The sequence below is a fragment of the Maniola hyperantus genome, chromosome 6 (assembly GCF_902806685.2).
Source record: "Maniola hyperantus chromosome 6, iAphHyp1.2, whole genome shotgun sequence".
NCBI lineage: Eukaryota > Metazoa > Arthropoda > Insecta > Lepidoptera > Nymphalidae > Maniola > Maniola hyperantus.
Genome location: NC_048541.1, coordinates 14690550 through 14717570, shown reverse-complemented (window position 1 = coordinate 14717570; position 27021 = coordinate 14690550). Strand labels below are relative to the sequence as shown.

General features: G+C 38.4%; 1 protein-coding gene across 1 annotated transcript in view; it reads right to left on the bottom strand.

Annotated features, from left to right (window-relative positions):
* The window catches only part of LOC117982803 (uncharacterized), a 114550-nt gene extending 88604 nt beyond the window's left edge, over window positions 1–25946 (bottom strand). Inside the window, exon 1 of the mRNA XM_069499389.1 lies at window positions 25899–25946. Coding sequence (XP_069355490.1) covers window positions 25899–25917 — 19 coding nt within the window. The 5' untranslated portion in view covers window positions 25918–25946. The remainder of the gene's footprint in view (window positions 1–25898) is intronic.
* Between the last annotated feature and the right edge of the window lie 1075 nt (window positions 25947–27021).

The following is a 27021-nucleotide window of genomic DNA, read 5'->3' as shown; positions in this document are numbered from 1 at the left end:
CAAAACTACGCCGTAGGTATATTTCGGGTTTTGTATATCAGTGGTGAAATATTGAAAAACGGTTATCCATTAGTATATTAGATGTGGTAATAAATTGGATATTAATCAGTCCAATCTATAATTTGCGGTTAATTAAAAATGACGTGAAAATTATTAGTTGACACAATAGTAATATGTTTTTACTTATAGAGTGGTGGTTCGAATCCCGGGCATGTACCTCTAACTTTTAAGCAATTGAATTTTATAATTTTTATAGTGTTTTTACCTACACTTGAAGGAAATTTCTATATAATTTTAAATACACATCAAAAATTGCGAACCGGCAGGAATCGAACCCGCGTCTCTTCGCGTCGGGCGCGATCCCAGGAGACGCGGGTTCGATTCCTGCCGGTTCGCAATTTTTGATGTGTATTTAAAATTATTTAAGCAATTGAATATTTCTCAATATTCTGTAAGCTGTATTTTCAAAAGTTATTTCTTATCGATTGCCTACTTTGTCGCAAATTGATCATGTAAGCTACTTACACGAGTTAAATTTACTGGTGTTCCTATCCACGGCACACTACTGAGGATCCAGAATCCACAGATAATAAGTAAAAATTGCAACATATTTTTTTTAAGAATTCATATCAGTACCTACCCTTCTGTGCCCTAATAATTATAAATGTGAAAGTGTGTTTGTTTGTTGGTTTGTTGTTTTATTGGTTTATTAGTTTGCCCTTCAATCACGTCGTAACAGTGCAACGGATTGACGTGATTTTTTGCATGGGTATATAGATAAAGACCTGGAGAGTGACATAGGCTATTTAACCCGGAAAATCAAAGAGTTCCCACGGGATTTATAGAAAACCTAATTCCACGCGGACGAAGTCGTGGATATCAGCTAGTGCAGAATAACGCAAGCAAGTAACTATTCAACTATGTGGTGCATTCTACCATACCTAAGTAAAAGTTACCCATATCAAAATGAATAAAATAGATATCAACTATTCAAATAGGAAACTAAGCGGAACGGCGAAATTACAGTTGAACCTTTGTTAGGAACTGGTATTTGGGGAAGTTGCTTTTTACCGGATAGCTGATCATTCGGACGAAAATTCAAACTCAAAACAAATGTTTGTTTTGCAAATAGTTAATTATTCTGAATTTCAGCAGGATTTCGAGAAGAATTCTGCTATTTTCTATTATCTATCCGCAATGTATAGCGTACAAAACTCAGGTCAAAGTCCAGGCTCTGACGCGGCATTGACTCCGAGTGGCCTACTTACGCAACGTTCGTTAACCTCTAGCGTCAGTCAGATGTTTCATCTATAATTGAAGTACCTGTCTGTAATTTCGAAAAAACTACGTCAAATTAAGCTCATATTATGGTTATTTGAACTGTACCATAACTTATTTTTTTTTGTTTGTCTGTCTGTCTGTCGAGAAACCTATAGGGTACTTTTCATTGACCTAGAATCATGAAATTTGGCAGGAAGGTAGGTCTTATAGCAGACATGAGGGGAAAAATCTGAAAACCGAGAATTTGTGGTTAGGTACATCACAAGAAAAAAATTAAAATGTGTTCATGAACAAATATTGCTATTTTCAACTTTCAAAGTAAGATTACTATACCAAGTAGGGTATTATTAAAGGGCTTTACTTGTACATTCTAAAACGTGCAATATGACGATAAAATACGATTGTAGTATGGACTATGGAACCCTCAGTGCGAGAGTCTGACTCGCACTTTTTTCCACCGGTTTTTTTGAATTGATCCCGTTTCATATCTAACAGTGGCTATAAAATAAAAAATAAAATAAATGGTAAGATCACAAGCAATTCAACGTAGCGGTTGGTCATAGATTTAAATCGCACTAATTATTAACATCTGCTATCGACGTTTTTTCTTCACTTACCCCAACCTAATGGGCCCGTGTTACGGCGGGCTGGTTCAACCGTTAAATTGAATTTGCTTACCCACTCGACTCGTTATTGCCTATTCTTGTTTCATAGCAGCGTAGAAATGAATTGTCTTTCTTTCTTGCGACCTCCCAGGTGCAGTGGTAAGCGCACTCCCTCCCACTAATAAGACGTCCTCTGGTGTTGCAAATGTTCATGGTTCATGGTGATCCCCCTGCTCATTTGCTCGCTGTATAGTTTCTGCTTTAACTACGAAATACTTAAAATATCACCCAAACTTCACTACCCATATTATAAATGCGAAAGGTAGTAGGTAGGTAGGTCTTATAGTCTTATATATTCTGGTAAAAATCTGAAAACCGTGAATTTGTGGTTACATCACACAAAAAAAAATTGTGGTCATGAACTAATAATTAGTAATTTCAACTTTCGAAGTGAGATAACTATATTAAGTGGGGTATCATATGAAAGGTCTTTACCTGTACATTCTAAAAAAGATTTTTATTCATTTTTATGCATACGACTGTAGTACGGAACCCTCATTGCGCGAGCCTGACTCGCACTTGGCCGGTTTTTTTTGCATGTTACACTATGTATTTGTACCTATATAGTTGAAGACCTCGAGGATTTTTAAAAACCTAAAATCCACGCGGAATAAGACGCGGGCATCAGCTAGTGATTTATATTGGAACAAGAAAAGAAAGAAACCGAAAATTTCCGATCGGAAAGCGTAAATCCCGAACGTCTTAAATTGGTATAGTTTACGAGGCAGTAAAATCGAGGGCCGGGCATAAAGGCGTGCTCCCTGCGTCGCCGCAACTCTACAGCAGGCACAATTAGCTAGTTACTTTGCATAAAACACACCAGTGTGCTTTGCTGTGGTGCAAACATCATAAAACAGCGGATTTTTTACTCTTTTTTTTACCATGATAAGTTACTTTTTCATTCTATTTGTCGGCAGTTTCAACTGATGGCCAAAAACGGTAAAAATAGAAAGATTTTATTCATAAATTTTTACAAGTGCTTTCGAATCGTCAATAGAATTTTTTTTTTTTTTTTTTTTTTTTTTTTTTTTTTTTTTTTTTTTTTTTTTAAAAGAATATTAGCCATTTTTTTAAATGACTAATATTCCCCTTTCCTCTCCAATTAAGCGTCAAGCTTGTGCTAGGAGTAGGTACGACAATAGTGCAACGGGCGGGGTTTGAACCGTCGACCTTTCGGTTTTCAGTCCACTCCTATACCGGTTGAGCTATTGAGGCTCAAATGTGTATTATGTGGTCTTATGGTGGTGGATTTCCTGTGATAGAGACCGGCGATAAAGACGTGCGACCACGAGAAACAGTTGACATATGGATTTCTGTAGTATTCAGTTGGCGGGTGAGAGAGACCGTCATAAGGCAAGAGATGTCATAAGGCAAGAGTCAGTGCCAGTTGTTCATCTCTGTCTTCAAACTAAGTTGCGGCGCGAACCACTACGACCGCTAGAAGCAGCCATGTCTATTTTAAACTGGCCATGTGATGTGTGGCCGCTCTTTGTACAAAAACATATCTCAGCCGGACTTGTGTATTTAATCCTTAGTCTATGACCTACGCAAAACACCATGTTGCAACTTCTGATTAAACTTATTTTATTTAATTATTCAGATACAAGTCAGCCTTTGACTGCAATCTCACCCGATGGCAAGTGATGATGGAGTCTAAGATGGAAGCGGGCTAACCTGGAAGGGGTATGGCAGCAATTAAACCAACACCCCTTTGGTTTCTACACAGCATCATACTGGAACTTTAAATCGCTTGGCGGCACGGCTTTGCCGGTAGGATGGTAACTAGCCACTTCCGAAGCCACCCACCAGACACGAAAATTTAGAAATTATAAAATTCCAAACCCCTGCCGAGAATTGAACCCGGGACCTCCCACTGATAAGACAACAGCGCTTACCACTGTGCCAGGGAGGTCGTCAACTTGTTTCCACGCATTATACACGCTTAATGAATTGCCTTGGACCAAACGTTTACGTGTACTGATCCAGGTTGATTGTAGAACCTTTACCGTCACGCAATTCTCTACACCGTGTTAGCAAATGTAGGGCTATCTAGAAATACTAAGTCTACTCGAAAACATGTATCTGGACTATCGATTTTTTTAATTATGTCATGTCAAATTTCTTGCAAACATTAAAAAACAATAGAAAAACTGGCGTAATATCCGAACACACACACACGTTCTTGAAAAGGAAAATTAAAATAAAATGTACCTATAATTTTCTGAAACGTCCCTAGGGATATAACAGGCTATTATAAAGCTACCCACGCAGGCAGGTCAAGTGTTTAATCGCTCGGAACACTTACGGACGCATTCCATGTTCTATTCAAAGGCTTTCTTTAAACTTGTGCGCAAAATGGGATACTCAGGAATTGATACCTTTTGAAGGAAGGAATTTAGCCCTTCCAAGTTAGCCCGCTTCCATCTTAGACTGCATCATCACTTACCACCAGGTGAGACTGCACTCTGTGCTTGCACAACATTTGTAAGTAAAAAAATGACTCATGGTGTTTTTCGTAAATATTTTAAAATAGTATGCAGATATAAAATTACAAAGCTTAGTCGAAAATTACGATATCTGTATACATAGTATAAAATAAAGTCGCTTCCCGCTGTTTGTATGTACGAACGCGTAGATCTTGTAAACTACGCAACGGACTTTAATGCGGTTTTCACCAATAGATAGAGTAATTCAAGAGGAAGGTTTATAGCTATAGTTAAGTTCTCAAAAAATTAGGAATCCCTAGAGAAATTGAAATAATGTGAATTAGGTCGCAAAAAATCCTCTCATTTGAGAGTTTCCGAGGCAAATACACCTCAATGACACCACATTAGTATCTACATTGCACCCATGCGAAGCCGGGGCGGGTCGCTAGTTCTAACTATATAGAACAAACACATTTCGCTTTTATTGGTGGTGAAATTTTAACGGTAAAACTTTTTTTAATTCATTATAGGCAAACGCTTGACCGCCATCACACGTAAACGTATGTAAACTTTCATCTTCTTTATGCAACTGGACCTAACAAATTTCCTAATATGGGATGCAAGTGATGATGTTAGGTATAGACTGGCGTAAAATGAATGTCATGTAAGTTCTTGTAAGTGTAATCATGTAAGTTTCTAAATCACGTAAAGTAAAATCATGTAAGTTACTAAAGAAAAATAATTTTCACAACAATCAGTGATTCCAAGTTTACTAACTTGCCCTTGTTATAGACTGAATACATAATCGGCTTTCATTGAAGTACTCTACCAACTTAATAATCTCAAAGGGCGCATGAAGAAACGGAATTATAAGTCACGGGTAGGGTAGGAATGGTAGCCATATTTTTAGACACGAAGCTGGGACAAAATAAAATTTTATCATGAAAGAAAATTCCACCTAAAAATATTCGATATAATTGCTGAAAAAAAGTTTGAAAACAGGTTAAAATTGCCATATTAATTATAGATTTCCCTCCTTAGGGGTTGATTTTTCAAAAATCCTTTCTTAGCGGATGTCTGCATTATAATAACTATCTGCGTGTCAAACTTCAGTCCGATTCGTCCAGTAGTTTGAGCTGTGCGTTGATAGATTAGTCAGTCAGCTTTTCTTTTTATATATTAAATTCAAGTTTTTTCACCAAACCAGATGTGTCTGTACCCCGAATTTCTGCTTTTATTGATGTGCCTCTTTTTCATGTAACAAAAACTCAAATTACTACATAGTATAAAACAAAGTCGCTCCCCGCTGTCTGCACCTTAGATCTTTAGAACTACGCAACGGATTTTGATTCGGTTTCTTTTAATAGATAGAATGATTTAAGGGGGAGGTTTATATATGTATATTACATGCATAATATAGTAGAGAAACACTGATAACTTTAGAGGTTTCTAATAAAATAAACACATTTTTTTGCGCTTGTTTTTACGAAATTTGATACTGAGATACCCTGCATTTTGGAGACGGGATACTACTATCCCAAGGGATTTTTACAAATCTAAATCCACACGGGCAAAGCCGCGGACATCAGTTAGTAGATTATTTAAGCAGCAATTTTGACCACCCCGAAAAAAATTTCTTCCTTTATTATGGTCACAAACAGTTCATTAAAATACAAATCCATGGTAACCATAGCCAAGGGTATTTCTGGAGTCACGCTTTATTTGTTCATTGACTCACTTTATGACTCATAAACTTAAATGCCATCGATTATTTTGACTGTCACTTGTCATGGAAAGTTATCGTGACATGTTCTAATCAGTATTTTTATGGTCCCCCGTTTTATGATTTTAGTAGAAGGATGAACTTAATGAAATTTTTTATTTACACTTGGCATGAAAAGTATATAAATTTCATGTTTATTAAATAAAGAGTTGCTTGCTTCGTGCAGATTTTTACTGGCTGCAGTTTTTTTTATTAGTTCATTTGGCGAAAGACCAAAGGTTTTATGTCTGAATAAATAATGGTTCGACTTTATTTATTAGACGGTTTCATGGAGCGTACTCCAATTATTATAAACTTTATTTTATAAAGGGTCTTTCCTTTGTTAAACTTAAATTGGGTATGTTAAATAAAATTCCATTGCTGAAGTGGCAGTGGGCAGGTCATGCCTGACGTAGAGGCGATGGCCATTGGAGCCGGAAAGTCCTTGAGTGGAGACCGCATTTAAGCAAGCGTAGTGTGGGACGCCCTCCAGCACGATGGACCGACGATATAAATAGGCTGGTGGAAAGTGGCTGGATGTGGAAGACTGAGGACTGGGTGTGGTGGCGCTCTTTAGGGAAGGCCTATGTCCAACAGTGGACATCCACAGGCTGATGATGATGACTATGAAATAAAATTAGTAAAAACCATTCAAAAGGGCTGATTAAAACAAAAATCGAAATTATGAAACTTGAATATGGAAATAGGTAATATAGGTATGACGTGATTCAGGATTTTAGAAATTCTACCCTTAAGGGGGTTACGTACGGGATGAAAGTCCGTCATTTTCAAGTCAAGCTTTCGGGGAAAAATGGAAAGTACCTACCAGTTTTTAAAAATTCCACACAAACAAAACCGGGGCGGGTCAGCTAGTAGTGCACAAGTGCACTTTCTATTCTCTCACTCTTTACCCATCCATAGGATGATTTCGATGGCACAGCAATCCAACACGACCGGAAAGAGATCAGATGCGGAATCATCGGCTTTACAGGGCTTTACGTGCAAATCGTGATGTTGGGTGAATATAATACAAGCCTACAAGGTAACAATAAAAACTTTCACGGTGTAATAATATAAATAATGATCATCAAAAGCTTTTATCCATTTTTTTCAACGTACCTACAGCTAAACTATTATCACAATACAATTTGGTTCGTCCATTATGTGGATAATAATATATTATTATTTGTTGAATACCTTTTATCCAAAATATAGGTCTCGTAGAAATAAACAATTTTGCGCCTAGCCTGTTAGTAATTTTTGTGAAAGCACAAATTATTATATATTTAGGTTATACACTATAGTATTTATTTAGGTTTACTTTGGCTACAATATTAAGCTAGAAATTACCATTCGAGGCGGTAGATGCAGCCAATTATTATTAACCGACTTCCAAAAAGGAGGTGGTTCTAAATTCGGCCCGTGTTTTTTCTTATACCTACGCATTATTATTTATTTTTAACATAAATGTCACGCAGTACGGATTAATTACTTCACGATCCGATTAGAATTAGAGCTTCCTAGCTGAATTAGATTTTTAAAAATCCCATGGGAACTCTTTGATTTTCCGGGATAAAAAGTAGCCTTTGTCACTCTCCAGGTCTTTATCTATACCCATGCAAAAAATGACATCGATCGGTTGCACCGTTGCGACGTGATTAAAGGACATACCAACAAAGTACAAACCAACAAACCAGCACACCAATAAACCTTACCTTACCTCAACTCTCATAGGCTCTCCTCTTATAATGAGAAGGGCTTAGGCCTTAGTCCGCCGCGCTGGCCAAGTGTGGATTAAGAGACTCACCACGAAACTGGAGCACATTTATATTCTAGCTTAAATGTTGAAAAGTCAGATATAGCATGAGCTCAAGATGTCTTACGTGTCAATAAAAGTTTAATTTCATATATCCTTCGCGCAATCCTTGCGATGTATGAAGCAATATTACGTGCAATGGACGTCAATCGTTCAGCTTCCGTTTGCCGGGCGATGAAAATCACAGCTCGTTTTATTAAGTTCTAAAAGAAAAATTCCACGTCTATTTCCTCAGAGCATATTAAATATAGACAGAAAATTAGTTTACGATTGAATGAAATTCGAGTTTGAAATGATGAAGTTGGAATACGTAACAACTAAAACTATGAATCAGACGTCTTAAAAATACAAGATATAATAACAAGCTATTTATCTTAATCTATATATAAAAGGAAAAGGCAACTGATTGACTGACTGACTGATCTATCAACGCACAGCTCAAACACTACTTGACGGATCAGACTGAAATTTGACATGCAGATAGCTATTATGACGTAGGCATCCGTTAAAAAAGGATTTTCACACGATGAAGCAATGAAATAAAACGCCTAGACTGTTGGTGTTTTATTTGAAATCTAGCTCATTCCCGAGACTTCGTCAGCGTGGACTACACAAATTTCGAACCCCAATTTTACCCGCTTAGGGGTTGAATTTTCAAAAAATCTTTCTTGGCGGATGTCTAGGTACATCTTAATAGCTATCTGAGTGCCTGATTTCAGCCCGATCCGTCTAGTAGTTTGAGCCACATTAATAAGTAGATCAGTCAGTCAGTCACTTTTCGGTTTAGTATATATTTTAATGCTGCCTCAATAACACGTTCAACTAATATATTACATAAACATTTTATTTAGCAAATAACACAGAACAAACAACTTTGGAAAATAAAGTGGAGAATTAGCGAAATTCCAAAATTAGCTAAAATTTGGTACAATTGCAGCGCTCCAACAAGCTTGTTTGCACGCGACGCTCCTAATTGTTTTATAATTGCCGCCGTTTAGAACATCGCCCTCGGTACGGAAATGTTTGAATTCGGAAAAGACAAGCACAAAATAACACTTTTAGCCGACTTCAGCAAAAAATTGGAAATTCAGATGCGCATTATTTGAGTGCAGAGCTATTGAAAGTGTCGTTCAAACGCCTATTTCAGCCCGATCCGTCCAGTAGTTTGAGCTGTGCGTTGATAGATCAGTCAGTCAGTCAGTCAGTCCTTTTATATATTTAGAAAAGGTCTGGTTTTCACCTACGTGGAGTGGAGAGGAGATTTGTTTTATGATTGCCGCCGTTTAGAACATCGCCCTCGGTACGGAAATGTTTGAATTCGGAAAAGACGCACAAAATAACACTTTTTAACTGACTTCAATAAAAAAGTTTGAAATGCACACAGTTCACGAAAGTTACCTTTTAATAAAACGTCGGGCTTTGACGTCACTATTTTTCTTTGATTCACGTCACCCATAGCCCAATACATAACTTATTACGTATCTTCGATTCAGGATCAAACCGGATTTTCATTCACTCATGTTCACTCTGATTGTTCAAAGAAGAAGTTCAAAAGAAGATGTACCTTTAAGGTCCGGTTTTTACATAAGCGGAGTAGAGAGGAGATCTGTTTTATAATTTACTGGCAGATGCCCAAGACTTCGTACGCGTGGATTTAAGTGTTTTAAAAATCCCGTGGGAACTCTTTGATTTCCGGGATAAAAAGTAGCCTATGACACTCTCCAGGTCGATCCGTTGCTCCGTTGCAATTGAAGGACAAACCAACAAACCAACAAACAAACACACTTTCACATTTATAATATGGGTAGGTACTGATGGGTAGTGATTTTAAGTGGTAATCATACAATTATCTGCACTGGAGCGGTCATCAAAACCATAATTAATATTTAATCTAAAAGGTAAAATTAAATTATTTTCAAATAATTATGGCCATTTTAATATTGTACTAATTAATGACTCCTCGACCCGATAGTTGCGGGCGGTGTTGCTTTGACAGTTTGTGTAAAATTAGGTGCTCAATTAGTAAACGCGAATTATGTATGAATTTGATTAGCTTTATTTGCTTTGCAATCACAGAGGTCTGTAATTGCCGGATTGAGTTAAAACGAAACAGAGCTATATCTCTCACATATTATATCTGTCTCGTTTTAACTCAATCTTAAGTAACGATTATATTAATACGCAACAAATTTTGTCCTATACATGTATGGGCGGAAACCGACAGTTTTCGAGATATTTGAACATTAACGTTTTTTCATGAATCACCCAGAATTTGAGATTTAAGTCCAAAATAAAACTAAACCATTCATTGAATTGATTTTATTAAAAAAAAATTTCGTAGCTGATAGTTTATCTCAGCAAATATCAGTACCCGTAGTACAAGATTTTACGTCTCAACAAACCAAACCAAATTCGAGAGTCGAAATACTTCCGCGTTACAGTAAACTGGATCTTAAATGCCTTGTTTTAAAGCTCAAGTTTGTCTACACTTCTACAGCCAGCGCTCCAAGCGGAAACATTGCGAAATTAAAATCAGTGGCATTGAATATTTGACTTCAATTCAAGGCTGTTTAGGTCCATTTTCCTGTAACGCGGAAGTATTTCGACTCTCGAATTTGGTTTCGTTTGGTGAGACGTAAAATCTTGTACTACGGGTACAGTCCTAAAGTGTCCAAAAATACTTTATTATGTAAAACTAGCTGCCCTGGCGAACTTCGTTCCGCCTAACAGTCGATTCAAATTTTTTTAAATTTTTCTCTCCGTAAGAACCCTAGTAAGAACCATCCCCGTACTTCAAGGAATATTATAAAAAAAATAGCGAAATCGGTTCAGCGGTTCTCGAGATTTGCGATGAGCAACACATTTGGTGATTCATTTTTATATTATAGAAGATTATGCGGCATTACAATTTATTTTTTATTTTTACAATTTACATGCTATGTCTCAAAGGATATTGCTTAACTCAAAAAAATACTATGACACAAAGCGTACAAAGTGCTAGAAAAACTTGCTTACTTAATCAGCTTTCTAGGAGCATTCGTTGGTATCGAGTCAAGCATCAAGTGTCGTATGCAGAGGCGTCTCTAGCCCTTGTGGCGCCCGTGTGCAACCAGTACCCTGGCGCCCTCTAGTCTAATAGGAGCAGGGTCAAAATGGAATACTAACAGTTATATTTTCAAACGGTAATTCGGATGCAAATGGTGCAATTTTAAATGATGACGGCATCGGCCATAACACGAGCGCAGGGTCTTTGAGAGCGCCGGCATCGACGCATCTTTGGAGGTGTCGCATTAAAGGCCGCTCGGCGCCCCCTTAGACCCGGCGCCCGTGTGCGCCGCACACCCTGCACCATAGGTAAAGACGCCTCTTATCGTATGCGGTAATTAGTCTGGAGTGTAATGTATGACGCCGAATATACATTCCCTTGGTCGCGGTCGATCGTTGACCATCGATCTCGATTGAACATAAATACCACTCAAATAGCACCTAGCTTATGTTCTAGCTATTTGTGAAGTAAAAGGGTCTTGGGCTGTAATAATAAAATGATGTGATTTTTGAATATCGGTAGTTTAAGGGGCTAGAATTCATTATTAAAGAGAATTTAAAAAATAATGATTTTTCGTTATTTTTAACATTATTAATTATTATTAACGTCACACTGTACGGAAGGCAAATAATGACGTCACAAGGCGTAAACGACAATTTTTTTAATTTTTTTAACCTTGCCTTATTTAGTGGTTAAACAAGTCAATGTGGTTTATAGGGTTCCGTATCCGAAGAGTGCGAACGAGACCCTAAAGCCTCCGCTGCCCATCCGTCTATTGTTCAATCTGTGAAAATTTAGCTCTCTACCAATGTAAATTGGATATTTGACTCCAATTTTTTTATTACTTTATTATAAACTAGGATAAAAATAATGACGAAAACTGAAAAAACTAATTACCGAAATCGATCAAATAACAAAAAAGTTATAAGCATTTAAATTTTTCTGATTAGACAGAGATAGCGATCTAGAATTATGACGTCATTTTGACAAATGCCATAGCTTCGTGCGGTTTCATACAAATTTGCGTTTTGCGAGAAAGGGATAGAAGACCCTCCCACTCCAAAATTAAAATGCCTGTAACTTTGTAAATCTTTGTTAGATTTAAATATTTTTTTCAGCGTAGGTACGTCATTATTTTTATCCTAGTCTAAATATATAAAAGGAAAAGGTGACTGACTGTTTGACTGACTGATCTATCAACGCACAACTCAAACTACTGGACGGATCGGGCTGAAATTTGGCATGCAGATAGCTATTATGATGTAGGCATCCGCTAAGAAAGAATTTTTGAAAATTCCATCCCTAAGGGGGTAAAATAGGGGTTTGAATTTTGTGTAGTCCACGCAGACGAAGTCGCGAGCATAAGCTAATTTATAATAAAGTAGTAATATTAATCAAATTCAAAAGTAGTAAAATACCCAATTCATGAGATACAGCCCGCTGACTGACAGACGGACAGTCGAATAGACGGACAGTCGGACAGATGGACGAAAGGATACGGAGCCCTACTAATTAGCTTCAGTGTAAATACCCCTTTAAGACAGAGATCTTAGTAAACGCGACACAGATCTCCCCAACATCTCTTCATTTAAACGTACATTTCGCAGAGCGTAGTAGCAATGACCGACTCGGTCTACATTCACCCTAATTCATTCATTCATTCTAGAGGAGTTTTAGTCCATTTGCTATTTGCATAGTCTCTCTTGCAGCTTGTCAGAATAAGGAGTAAGTAGTAATTTATTTGAGAGCTTGGTTAGAAATTATTCACTTAGTAGAAGTTCTAATAAATTCGGAGTTACAATGCGTTTTAGGAAATTAAATAACGCTTTAACGGTGAAGGAAAACATCATGAGGAGACCTGCACGCTTGAGAGTACTCCATAATGTTTTCCAAGGTGTGTGAAGTCTGCCATTCCGCACTTGGCCAGCGTGTTGGACTATGGCCAAACACTTCTCATACTGAGAAGAGAGATGGGCCGTGAAAAGGTTACACACAGACACACACATATACTTTCACAATTTCATAGTATTAGTATGGACTTTGGGTCCAGATTAGTTCGATAGGAAAATATATATAAACTAGCTTATGCCCGCGACTTCGTCCACGTGGACTACACAAATTTCGAACCCCTATTTTACCCCCTTACAAGTTGAATTAAAAAAATCCTTTCTTAGCGAATGTCTACGTCATAATAGCTATCTGCATACCAAATTTCAGCCCGATCCGTCCAGTAGTTTGAGCTGTGTGTTGATAGATCAGGCAGTTAGTCAGTCAGTCACCCTTTCGTTTTTATTTAGACAAATACCTCGCGATCAGAGTTGTGGGAAACTACAAATTTATTAAAATTTTAAAGTACCTATTTAATTAAAAAGTAGATTTCACAATAGAGTTAAATACAATTTCACAATAACAAGAATTAATTGACACTCTTAAGCGCGAAAAGTTAATGATTTTTCTTTGTGAAATAATAATAACCTCATTTTCAACGAGACGCCAAGGAATGAATACCTCAATTGCAAAGTCTTTTACGATAATAACTCTTGATAGTTAACGGTTAATTTGTTCGGAAAATGGAACGACAATCGAAGCGGCATTAATTTAAATTGAGAATTTCAATTAAAAGTTTTTTTTTCGCATTTTTATAATTGAAATTATTTTTAGTCTAGGCTTTGCAAATTTTGACTCGCTTAATTATTTTTGTCCAATAGAATTCTATTTCAAACTAGATGATGCCCGCGACTTCGTCCGCTTCAGGTTGTCCGATTTAGGTTTTAAAAAGTCACGTGGGAACTCTTTCATTTTCCGGGATAAAAAGTAGCCTATGTCCTTCCCCAAATTTAGCCAAAATCGGTTGAATGGATGGGCCGTGAAAGGCTAGCAGACAGACAGACAAACTAGACAGGCCAGCTAAAACCTCCTTATTTTGAGAGGTGACTCGTGCTCAGTAGTTGATCGCCAATGGGTTTATGGTGATGATGTTTGTGACAGCAAAATTAATATTTCCATTGGTAGCATGCTGAATTGTCGCATGTTGTTGCTTCGACGTAAAACAACCTTTAGTCTAAAATATTTATTAACTCTTCAAAAATGTGGTATCACAGTAACCTATTGAGCCTCCATTTGCCATCGGATCAAGCGCTTAAGCAAAGCCTGCGAGTGACGAGACAGGCTGTCAGTGAAAGCTCTTTACATATCGCTCAGCGACCCGTATTGAAGCTTGCCAAGTATCTCTTTAATTAATGCTGGAGTCATAGAGTTGGCAGCAATATTGAGTTTTCACTAAATATATACCTAAATACACAGATATGTCCAGATATGCAACTAGCGTGGCCCCCTCAGTCCCTCTCGCTCAAGCAGAGGTACTTACTTGTGAAATGTTATTCCGTCTATTTTACGTTCGCTTCGGCTATTGTAGCCTAGTATACTGCAAGTTGCAACCCACCATTGCACAATAAATTCAAAAACAAAAAATAACAAAACAATTAATCAATTATTTATTTAGGTACAATACTTGAGTCAAAATAACCTCAATTCACGTTGTTTGCCAAAATCTCACGTACAAATACATTTTGGCAAACAAAAAAACGTGGCCACGGTGATAAGGACAAAACATAATCATTTTGTCACGTTCTAATAAGAGCTTAAATGCATTTAGCTATCTCGCTCTAACAGTAAGTGTCACAATAGGGCTACTTCTAATAGTCCTTGTCCTAAATATCAATGTCACCTACTTTTTACCAAGGAGTTTAACCAAGGAACAAATTGGGTGTAATGACAGTTTTTGTACCAAGAACCTGCCAAGATCTGACTTATTTTACGTTGGTGAAATCGGCTCTTAACATGCCATTTATTTTAACCTATTGAGTGACAAAGTTATGTTGTTTGAGTGTTGTTCCCACAGAGACCTTCGAATCCCTGGTATCAGCGAGTAGCGACCAGCTAGTTATCATTAAAGACATTCCAATGAAGCTATTCGGAGGCGGTCGATCCATTTGAGTGCTCATTTTTCGTCGTCGAATAGAGCCATTAACTCTCGGAACGGAGGAGTGCCGATTACCGACGTTAATGACGGGAATGTACTTTATATGAAACGGGTAACTATATAGCCCGACAAAAGTAGGTCAAAAGTATAATGTAGTACTTACCGTAAAGTTTTGGTCGTACCCCTCTATGTAATTTTTTGTCAACTAGCTTTTCCCGGTTAGGTTAGGTAAGTAGTTTACGACCAGTTAGGTGTTTTAAAAATTCCGCTAGAATTTAGAAAAGTTATTTCTTAGTAAAGGTTTACATTATAGAGTGCACCTACTGTTGGAGAGCTAACGAAGGACCAATAATAATTATAAATTAGGAAAAAGGGTGTTCAGTTGCTCAGAGTTTCCCAAAATCTACAACTTACAAAACTACCACTTACCGCTTGATTTGGAACGTCCAAAAATCACCAGCACACAAAGGGATGGGCACGGCACAGCACAATTGTCCACCGGTGGGGTAAAACGTGGGATTCGAATGTTTTTGTAGTTGTATTTCTCACGCACGGCGTGGGGAGACGCTCTGTATGTATGTACGACCGTGACGCACGGTGACTTGCAACGGACAGTTAATGCATCACTAATGACGTGTGATGCGAATATATCAGTGCTATCCACCAATCAGGATAGTCCGGTGTTCGGCGCGAGAGTGGCTTGTATTGCTAGCTGAAAATCTCGAAAAACAACTGGCTTTACTGAACACACCCCCTACCGAAACCATAAAATGGTTTCCTACCAGTGAGGAAAAAGTAAATATTAAAATAAACATAAAATTAATACAAATAATAATAAATAAGTTAGCCCTAAACTAGAATAAAAGAAATATAATAATATTCTAAGTCTTATAATTACTACGAGAATTAGTTAACATAGGGTAGAGGGCTTAACTTGTTGACCGGTCTTTGCAACCGACTCTTTTGTGTGCGTAACGTCACACAACGAACAACGCCATCTGGGCCGGGATGTAGGGCCTCTATTTTGCCCAACGACCACTGACATGGAGGCGCATTCTCATTTTTAATAAGTAATAAGTTAAGATTAATATTTGACGTGAACCTCTTTGCACGCTGTTGAAGTGTATTTAAATACTCGCGACTCCATCGCTTCCAAAATAATTGCGAGCTCTTTTGAAGATATTGCCAGCGAGACAATCTGCTGATCGGCTCAAGTTCAAGGGAATATTCCGGCAAGGCCGTTAGACTTTTACCGATCAGGAAATGGCCAGCTGTCAATACATTAAATTCATCCGGATTGTCACTCGATGGCAGTGGACATAAAGGCCGGGAATTAAGTATAGCTTCAACTTTACAGAACACTGTAGTTAGTTCTTCGAAAGTTAAGTACTTGTCTCCTACGCTACGCACCAGATGGTACTTTGCAGATTTAATCCCAGCTTCCCAGAGCCCCCCCATATTCGGGGCACTGGCCACGTTGAACTTCCAGGATATTTGTCTCTGTGCGCACCCCGCAGTGATCTCTTCGTTATCTCGCAAGAATCGCTGCACTTCGTTTAAATGTTTGCTAGCAGCCGAGAAATTCGAACCACGGTCCGAGTGCAAGACCGAGCAAAGTCCTCTGCGTGACGTCATTCTGTCTAGACTCGCGAGGAAACAATCAGCCGACAAGGAAGATAAAACTTCTAAATGCACTGCTTTTGTAGAAAAGCAGATAAATAATGCCAAGTAAGACTTGGTTATCTTAGCATTTTTACGTAAACTTTCCTTAATATAAAAGGGACCCCCAATATCTACACCTACATGCTCAAATATTTTTTGAGGCATGAGCCTGGTTGGAGGCAATGGAGCCATCTGGGGTTGCAATAAAGATGGTTTGTTTTTGAAACAATCTTTGCATTTAGCTAAGACGGATCTAATTAGGCTACGAGCCGATAGTATCCAAAAATTTTCCGTTATTATTCCTTGGAGCGCGCGTGGTCCGGCATGTAAATATTTTTTATGACAATATTCAATTAACAATTTTGTGAACAAACTGTCTTTTGGTAAGAGACGAGGATGTTTCGCGTTATACGGTAGCTCAGAGTAGGTGATACGACCCCCTACCCTGAGAAAGGCCATGGAATCAAGAAAAGGCGAAAGCTTTTTAAGTGAAGGAATAACTTTAACATTTCTTGATAAGCGATCGAGTTCGTCTGAGAAATGAACCTCTTGTACCAATCGGATCAGTGAGTCCTGAGCTGTATTCAATTCTTCAGTGGTCAAACATTTAGATTGAATAGAAGAGCGTATTCTATTGCGCCATCTCAGAATCCACGCAACAGATCTTTGTAATTTAGAATAAGACGAAAATCGATTCAATAGTCGTTCGCAAAATTCTCTTTTTGATTCGTTATTGTCATTTAATTGTTCAGAGAATAAATTCTGTAAAGGTTTCAATTCAGGAGGTTCAACTTCCTTTTCCTGAATATAAACTGAGATGGGCCAATCAGTCGGGGGCTGATACAACCACGCAGCGCCCTCTAGCCACCGAAAACGTTCGGAGACTAGTTGAGTTGGAGAAACTCCACGCGAACAACAATCTGCTAAATTGTTCTCACTGCTAACATGACGCCAACTATGAGAAGGTACGACCTCCGTGACTTGTGCAACACGGTTGCACACAAACGTTTTTAATTTATAGGCGTCCGTATTAAGCCATGACAACACGATTGTTGAGTCGGTTAAGCATGTTATTCTATTAATTTTGACCCGTGTTAGATTATCCTGAACGAACTTTAATAACTTGCTAAGTAGCACAGCTCCCATGAGCTCTAATCGGGGAATAGTCATAGGTTTAACCGGCGCCACTTTAGACTTAGCGGTCACTAAGCGAACCTTAACTTTGCCTCGCTCATCATTCGAAACGACGTAAATGCACGCGGCGTAACCGCGCGATGACGCATCGCAAAAACCTACTAACTCGCATTCAGTTTGTCCAGGCAGTAGCATGTGGCGCTCGATAGGTATGTCCGCTAGGCGCGGGAGTTCCGAAGTGAAAGTCGACCACCGGTTACCTATCTCGCGCGGTAATGGTTCATCCCATCCGATACCTAACTTCCATAAATCCTGCATAATTAATTTAGCAAGGAACGTGCAAGGTGTAAGGAACCCGACGGGGTCGTAAATAGACGCTAATAACTTTAGGACCGATCGTTTGGTCAAAACTGGGTCTGTTTTATTTATGGCGAAAACGAAGTTGTCGGACTTAGGCGTCCAAGTTAAGCCGAGCACCTTAATGGTACATTCGTTTCCGTCTTTCATAAAGGTCAAAGGGCATTCCCTATGATCCGAAGGAATTCGATTCAATAGTTCCGAGCTGTTACTCGTCCACTTTTTCAATAAAAACCGACCGCTTTCAAATATACCTATAAGTTGGTCTTGAATCGTACAAGCCTCCTCGTAGGTATTACAAGAATATAAGACGTCATCCATATAAACCCCTTCTCTGATCACTTGCGCGGCGAGCGGGAAACGTTCCTCTTCGTCGCGAGCTAGCTGAATCAACGTACGTATCGCGAGAAAAGGTGAACAGCTAAGTCCGTAGGTGACGGTTTTTAATTCAAATAATTTAATCGGTTCAGTGGGCGATGACCTATATAAAATATGTTGGTAGCACCGGTCGCTTTCCTTTAGTCGTATCGCTCGGTACATTTTACAAACGTCACAGACGAGGCAATAATTGAAAAGACGAAAGTTGATAATGATAGCCGAAATATCACGATAAAGGTTCGGCCCAGTTAACAATATATCATTAATCGCCACATTATTTTTAGTACGACTGGCCCCGTCAAACACCACACGGAGGGGCGTTGAGGTGGAACTCGGTCGTAAAATACTATGATGAGGAATTATATATTTACTAGGAGACGCTCCTACATATAACTCCATGTGATCTAAAGCCTCGTATTCACGCATAAAATCTGCGTACGCTTGCTGCAACACCGGAGTACGAGATAGCTTACGCTCTGTATACAGTAAACGACGCTCCGCGATGGAATATGACTCACCGAGTTCCGGGTGACCGGGCACGCGTGGCAAAGGTACGACATAACGCCCGTTCGATTCCCGCGTGTGTTCTTTAACAAAAATATCCTCGGCCAGTTGGTCGAGAGGGTTTATGGACGGAGTGCACGGCACCTCCTCGATTGTCCAAAATGCACGTAACGCTTGGTCTAGTGACTCACCCTCTGACACCGACAAACAATAATTTTGAGACTTTTCCCGGTTATCTTTTTTATCGATTACAAGTTTCCCACTGATCACAGAACCGAATACTGTATCGATTACGCTAGGTATCTCGGAATTAATAAACAACGGTTTATTTGTTACAATTTGCGACACTATGTCGTTACCTAAAAGTATATCAACCCGCGATTTTTTATAAAATTGCGGGTCAGCTAAGTTGAATTTATCGTAATGACTAACAACTTCGCGCGGGAAATAAACATTAGGCATATCACCGGCGACTTTAGTTACGACGACCATATTTAACGTAAACTTAGGACAGTCCTGATGCCGCGGTTTTATGGTACACGTTACCATACCTTGGTTTTTAATGAATTCCCCGCCAAGGCCGGAGATCGAAAAAGGACACTTTTGACGCGGGAGTCCCAAACGTTGGGCACACTCGGCGGTAATAAAGGACGTCTGCGCCCCGGAGTCAATAACTCCTCTGCAGTCTTGATATTGTCCGCTAAAATCGAGAATGTGGGTCCGCGTCGTTCCTAGTACTACGCCGTATTCGCTAAGAGAACACAGCGCATCTTGCGCTGGCACCGAGTCACTCACGGAGTGAGACGACGACACGAGCGCTTGCTGCCCATACGATGAGCTGGGCTGCGCGGGTGGGGTTGACGGCACGGCCGAGGTGCCCACAGAGACCGCGCTACCCTGGTCTTTGTGAAGTAGGTAATGGTGATGACCAGTACATACCCCACAGGTCATAGAACTAGTACAGATCTGGTCGTGCTTTTTTAGGCAATTTACACATAGTCTTAAAGCCTTGACACGGTCAATTCGCTCCTCGACTGGCAACTTCCTAAAAACGTCACACCTATATATCATGTGCCCCAAATTGCAATGCGGGCAGACTAACCTATTTTTATTATCTTCGTACTTATTAATCCGGGAGGTAGTCAGAACCGATTTTGACGTTTGTCGCGAATTCGAATTTTGATTGCCTTTGTTATAACTTGGTTTGGCTTTAGACTGCGTATTTGTATTAGCAGAAGTACTGGGAAACACGTGATCCAGAACTTTAATTTGTTTATTAACAAAGTCAATCAATTCGCCGAATTTCGGAATAGTTTTCTGATCCCTACTTTCTTCAAATAACTTTTTTGTATGAGGATCAAGGCCACGCAAAGCTAAATGACACATTAAATAATCATCTAAGTTTTCAATTCGAAGCGCTTGAATCGCTTTTAGCGAATGATCAAACGTTTCCACAAATAAAGTAAGATTCGCACTTGTATCCTTATGCAAAGGAGTGAAATTTAACATTTTGTCGAGATACCTATCCGCAAGCGCCCTATTGTCCTGATATTTTTCCAACAAGCTTTGCCACACTAGTGGGTAATTAGCTGCGGTGATAGGTAGCTTCTTAACGAGGTTAAGTGCATTGCCTTTTACACACGAAAGCAAATAATGAAATTTATCGATTTCTGCAAAGTCTCGGCTATGTACGAGCGAATGAAAAGTATCATAAAATGTTGTCCAATTCTCTAATTCGCCATCAAACTCGAATAATGTTAACTTTGGAAGCGACGGTTTCGTTAATTCACTTTTTTCTGACATACCGCCTTTTTCTTTCGCTTGATATTTACGCGCCAGCAAACTACAACTCTCATATAAACTTTCAAAGGCATCTAATTGCGATGTAGTTAACTTAATACCAGGCTTTAATTGCATATCAATTTCCAAAATTTCCATAATCGTATTTTCGAATTTAGTTCGAACACTGTCTAATTCCGAGAACTGAGCTAGAAAGCTTTGCATCTTATTCGAATCATCTCTAATATTTTTCGAATAATCATATAGTTTTTGTGCTTTCGTGAATAGGTAATCTCGTTTAAAATGCAATGTTTTCAACTTTAATTCAAGTTTCTCCGTCGGAGTGGGTTCGGCCATGTTTGTTATTTACCGGTCCGACACCTCGCACACAAAAGAATCTTATGGTTGTTTCTAGCAATAATAATTACGAATTATTGATTAACTAGTGAAATATACGTAAAATACATATAATTATTAATATTTTAGAATAGAAATAAATATATTTTACGTAAATAATAGAATAAATAAGATAAATATTTAGAACTTTCAAGGTTATTTCAATGTTATCACTGGTTTTTTATGAAAATATATAACTTAATCCGGTTCGAAGGACCAGAAATGTTGGAGAGCTAACGAAGGACCAATAATAATTATAAATTAGGAAAAAGGGTGTTCAGTTGCTCAGAGTTTCCCAAAATCTACAACTTACAAAACTACCACTTACCGCTTGATTTGGAACGTCCAAAAATCACCAGCACACAAAGGGATGGGCACGGCACAGCACAATTGTCCACCGGTGGGGTAAAACGTGGGATTCGAATGTTTTTGTAGTTGTATTTCTCACGCACGGCGTGGGGAGACGCTCTGTATGTATGTACGACCGTGACGCACGGTGACTTGCAACGGACAGTTAATGCATCACTAATGACGTGTGATGCGAATATATCAGTGCTATCCACCAATCAGGATAGTCCGGTGTTCGGCGCGAGAGTGGCTTGTATTGCTAGCTGAAAATCTCGAAAAACAACTGGCTTTACTGAACACCTACATGTAAAATATCAATATCACGTTTCTAAGGTCAACGGGTTGAGCTGAATATTTTGTCAGTCAGTTTCCCATCTATATATAAAAATGAATCGCTGAATGTGTTGCTGATCGCAAATCTCGAGGACCGCTGAACCTAATTCTTTTTCATAATATTCCTTGAAGTACGAGGATGGTTCTTACGGAAAGAAAAATTTCAAAAAAATCTGAAAAAGAATCGACTGTTAGGCGGTACGAAGTTCGCCGGGGCAGCTAGTTTTATAAAAATATAGGAACTAGCAGTTTTCAGCGACTTCAATCACGTGGATTAAGGGGTTTTAAAGATTGTTTGTTATTACTACAAAGGCCTTTAAATCGCCAGTATCAGCGAGTAGCGACCAGCTAGTTATCATTAAAGACATTCCAATGAAGCTATTCGGAGGCGGTCGATCCATTTGAGTGCTCATTTTTCGTCGTCGAATAGAGCCATTAACACTCGGAACGGAGGAGTACCGATTACCGACGTTAATGACGGGAATGTACCTTATATGGAACGGGTAATTATAGTGCGACAGAAGTAGGTCAAAGCATAAAAGTGGTACAGTAATTTTTTGATTCCAATTTTCTTTGTAATTTTTCCGCTACTTAGATCGCGTGGTTTTTATTTTTTTTACCTCAGATACAAATCAGCCCTTGACTGCAATCTCACTGCAATCTAAGATGGATGCGGGCTAGCCTGGAAAGAGTATGGCAGTTTTTATTAAACCCATACCTCTTTGGTTTCTACACGGCATGGTACCGGAACGGTAAATCGCTTAGCGGCACGGCTTTGCCGGTAGGGTGGTAACTAGCCAGGGGCGTAGCCCACCAGATTAGATTGTGCGGAATGAGGGTATCGAATGGGCGTGGGCCGACTTTTATGCTAAGAAACTGCCTAAACTTGGCGATCGGGGGTGTCCGGCTATTAGGCGTCTATAGGTGATAGTCTGTGGTTCTATCAAAAGAAGAATATAGTTTTTTCTGAATCTACGTTTTCTAATCACTAAGCTACCGAGTGGAATTTACCTAAGGAATTATAATAAAGCAAGAATTTATTTAATTTCGTCCAAGCTACGTGACTAGCCGAGGGCTGTGTTTTCAACCCCATTAACCTTGTCTCGCCATGATTTAGGGGTGGAATGCGTATTTTCCCGTGTTTCTGCCCGCCTACCTTTTGTGCGGAACAGATTTTTCGGTATATTTAATACAGCCGCTTTAAATTAGTGAGAATTTTCGCGGAGTTTATCTGAATGTTTATTAAATTTTCACTCGGGACCCTTATGGATAGATAGATAGATAGATAGAAATACTTTATTGCACACAAAAATATTACATAACTATTACAGAAACTAAAACTAAAAAAATATTGTATGCAAAGGCGGCCTTATTGCTCACAGCAATCTCTACCAGGCAACCTTTGGTGAAAGTAAGAATAGATATAGCATGTAGGTCGTTACATAGGATTACAAACTGCGAATCATGACTGGTTTGAAGTTTCTTCCACAATGCTTAAATCGGTGAAAAAATGCTTTGAGGAAAAGTATTAGTCACTACTCGCGACTTCGTCCGCGTGGACTACACAAATTTCAAACCCCAATTTCACCCCTTTAGGGGTTGAATTTTCAAAAATCCTTTCTTAGCGGATGCCTACGTCATAATGGCTATCTGTATGCCAAATTTCAGCCCGATCGTAGTTAGAGCTGTGCGTTGATAGATCAGTCAGTCAGTCAGTCACCTTTCTCCTTTTATATATTTATAATATAATAAGAGAAATTGTGAACTTCAAGTACTACCTATATACTAAGGGCGAGTACAACATTAAGTCGTTGGCATCAAAAAGTTTATAATAGTCTTAAACTTATACATCGCATTTCTAAATTTCCTATGAAAATCGAACCCAATATCATTTTACTTGCTTGCACCACTATACCAGAGAGGTCACCAGAGCATTTATCCGTTACGAACCCAACGCACTTAAGCCAGATAAAAGTTAATGTTCCAACTCACCGAAATGATACCCGGGGGACGGCATATTTCTTGTTATCCACCATTGTACGATATTAATGCTTTACGTAGGCTGTTTTATTTTGCCACGAGTTTTTACATGTTTTTATATGTTTTTCATATTCCATTCCATTCATATTCAATAATAGTATTAAACATGGCACTAGTCAAGGGGTTTGACCCCCAAACTCCCAGTCAAAAGGAAAATATTTTTGAAATGGCTAATATAGTAGTTCTTCTATAAATTCACGCTCGCTTCGCTCGCGCTTATTTTCATGCACCCGTGCGCAGTCGGGGTGGATCGGTAGTAAACTATATAGCTCGAGTCAAGTCAAGAAAAATTTAACATCATCATGAGAACTCAATTTATTTGACAAAATAAAAATTAATTTACAAAAAAAAAACATTAATTAATAACAAAATGGCTTTTGTATAAGACGTAGAACTAAATTGTGGATAGGTACTTTTATTATAAATTACAATACAGTCCTATTACTTCAAAATAAAACATTACACATTTTTTTTTAATGTGAACCATTTGTTATTTTGTTACAAGTTTCGTAGATTACTAAGTACCAGCTGGGAATGAGACTCACATCACTTTGCCTAATGTGTCATAAGCGAGTACGGTCAGCAGCTAAATAAACTATAATATAAAACGTAATAATATGAGTATTGCAATACATCATGATCAACCCAATGCCGGTTCACTACTGAGGACGGGTCTCTTTTCAGAATGAAAAGGGTTTGGCCATAGTCCACCACGCTGACCAAGTGTGGATTGGCAGACTTCACACACCTTTGAATATTTATTTGCTTAAAACGTACATAAGTACCTCACTTTGAAAAGTAAGAGGTGCGGCGCGTGTCCTGGATCGAACCCCTCGACCTCTTGACAAAACGGTACGGCAAAACTTCTGGTAGGTTTAGTATTTAAATTCTTTACCAGTAGGTTAAGAATTTAAATAGCAATATGCATTTCTCCATTTTGATTGCCCGTTGGGTTTGTTGAGGAAGAGTTGTTTTAAAAATATTAAAATTAATTAATCTTACAAATTGTATCACTATTTACTTTCTATATTCTAGCTAACTATTGCCATACTTTTAATAAATAAATATGCCTATATAAATAATAAAAGCGTTGAATTCAAATATAAAACAAAAATACATCATGTCTCTTTCATAAGACATAAGAAATTCAATTTTAAAAAAGCAATCAACAATCATATTATTAAATATTAGTCTGTTGCTGACTGTAGCAATGTCGTGGAACACATTAAACTTGCATCTGTTTGTGCCAGAGACTTGAGAGGGAAAACTTTGGTTCTGTACGGCACGAAGTAACTAATATTATGGGGAGTAGCATCGCGCGTCATTATGCATACGTTTAGACATTGTCTTACTCGTTTATATTACTTTGTATGGACAGGATTATTGAACAAACAAAATGGCACCGCAAAATGGATCGTAGTACTCGATTAAAACTGTTCGCACTTATGTAGTAGTTTACCCGCGGAACTCGCTACTCGACTGACTCAACGAAAAATGCTGGCTAAACCCCCCCACATTTTTCTACACAAAGTAGGTATTCCGCCCCCTGTTTCTGTCACTAAAGTTACTGTCAAACCAGTGATGTCATAACTCTATGGTATCTACAGAATTTATAATAAGTCCTTCAAAAGCGGTCGGAAAAATTAAAGCAAAAAATAATAATAGTTTGACCATAGATTAATTATTGGTCTCGCTCTTGACCTTATATCAAACTAGTGTTTAGACTTATTGCTTGGGTTTTATTTTAAAATAAATATTTTTGTTCTTCTTTTTTTTTAAACTTAGCCACTTTAGCGATGTCATTTCGTTCGTGATCTTATTCTACAATCTACATCAATGTTTGAGAAGGGGCTTAGTCATCATAAAAAAATAAGTAAGCTATATTTTGCCACACAAAGTACCCATCCAGCCTATTTCATTTTATTGAATCACCAACTCCATTTCGCCCCTATTTCTGTCACTAAAGTCACTGTCAAAGCACACACCTACCTCCATACGAAAACACCATAACGTCTCGCGCGGAATGGAATAACACAATTTATATCGTAGGAGTTGTTTTTGACGGCAAAAATGTACTGCTTGTTTGTCCCTTTGTGTTTTCTTTACGACTGTTGTGGCCATTAAAATAGAATTTCTTTAAAAAAACTGTTAGGCATCTTGAAGTGATATTAGTGGAATGCTCAGTAGACATTCATCGTCATCATCATCATCAGAAACCGATAGACGTCCACTGCTGGATAGGTCTTTTGTAGGGACTTCCATACGCCACGGTCTTGCGCCGCCTGAATCCAGCGGCTCCCTGTAACTCGTCTGATGTCGTCCGTCCACCTAGTAGGGGGTCTTCCAACACTGCGTCTTACGGTGCGAGGTCGCCATTCCAGCACCTTGAGACCCCAACGTCTATCGGTTTTACGACCGTTCGGCACGGTAGTAGACGTTCACAAAACAATAATTAATTGTATTGGGATGTGAACGTTTTAAATTAGTTAAAAGATTGTATATCATAGAATTAACTAAATTATTTAGCTTATTCTGTTGTATACAATGGTACTGGTTCTGATAGCAACTAAAATTTAGAGTATTTCGTCACTGCATCGTCACTTACCATCAGGTGAGATTGCAGTCAAGGGCTAACTTGTATCTGAATTTAAAATAAAAAAAGTTTTTACCAGTGTGAAAAGAAAAGTTCTTAAGCTAAAATGCATTTTCCATTCTTTTTTAGCAATATTAAAAACATGCAGATGCTCTCAATTTAGTTAAGTTAATCGTTCTTCTCATGGCCCCGTCTCAAGAAAATAATGTACTAGAGAAGAACCCATTTAACGCGAGTTCTTATATTTTATGTCTTGCTTTCTTTATTTATATTAATATTATTATTTATTTTCTTTTTATTTACTACTAGATGATGCCCGCGACTTCGTCTGCGTGTAATTAGGTTTTTAAAAATCCCGTGGGAACTCTTTTATTTTCCGGGATAAAAAGTAGCCTATGTCACTCTGCAGGTCTTTATCTATACCCAATACCCATGCAAAAATCAAAATACCCAAAAAAATGCTAAAAAATCACGTCAATCCGTTGCACCGTTGCGACGTGATTGAAGGACAAACCAACA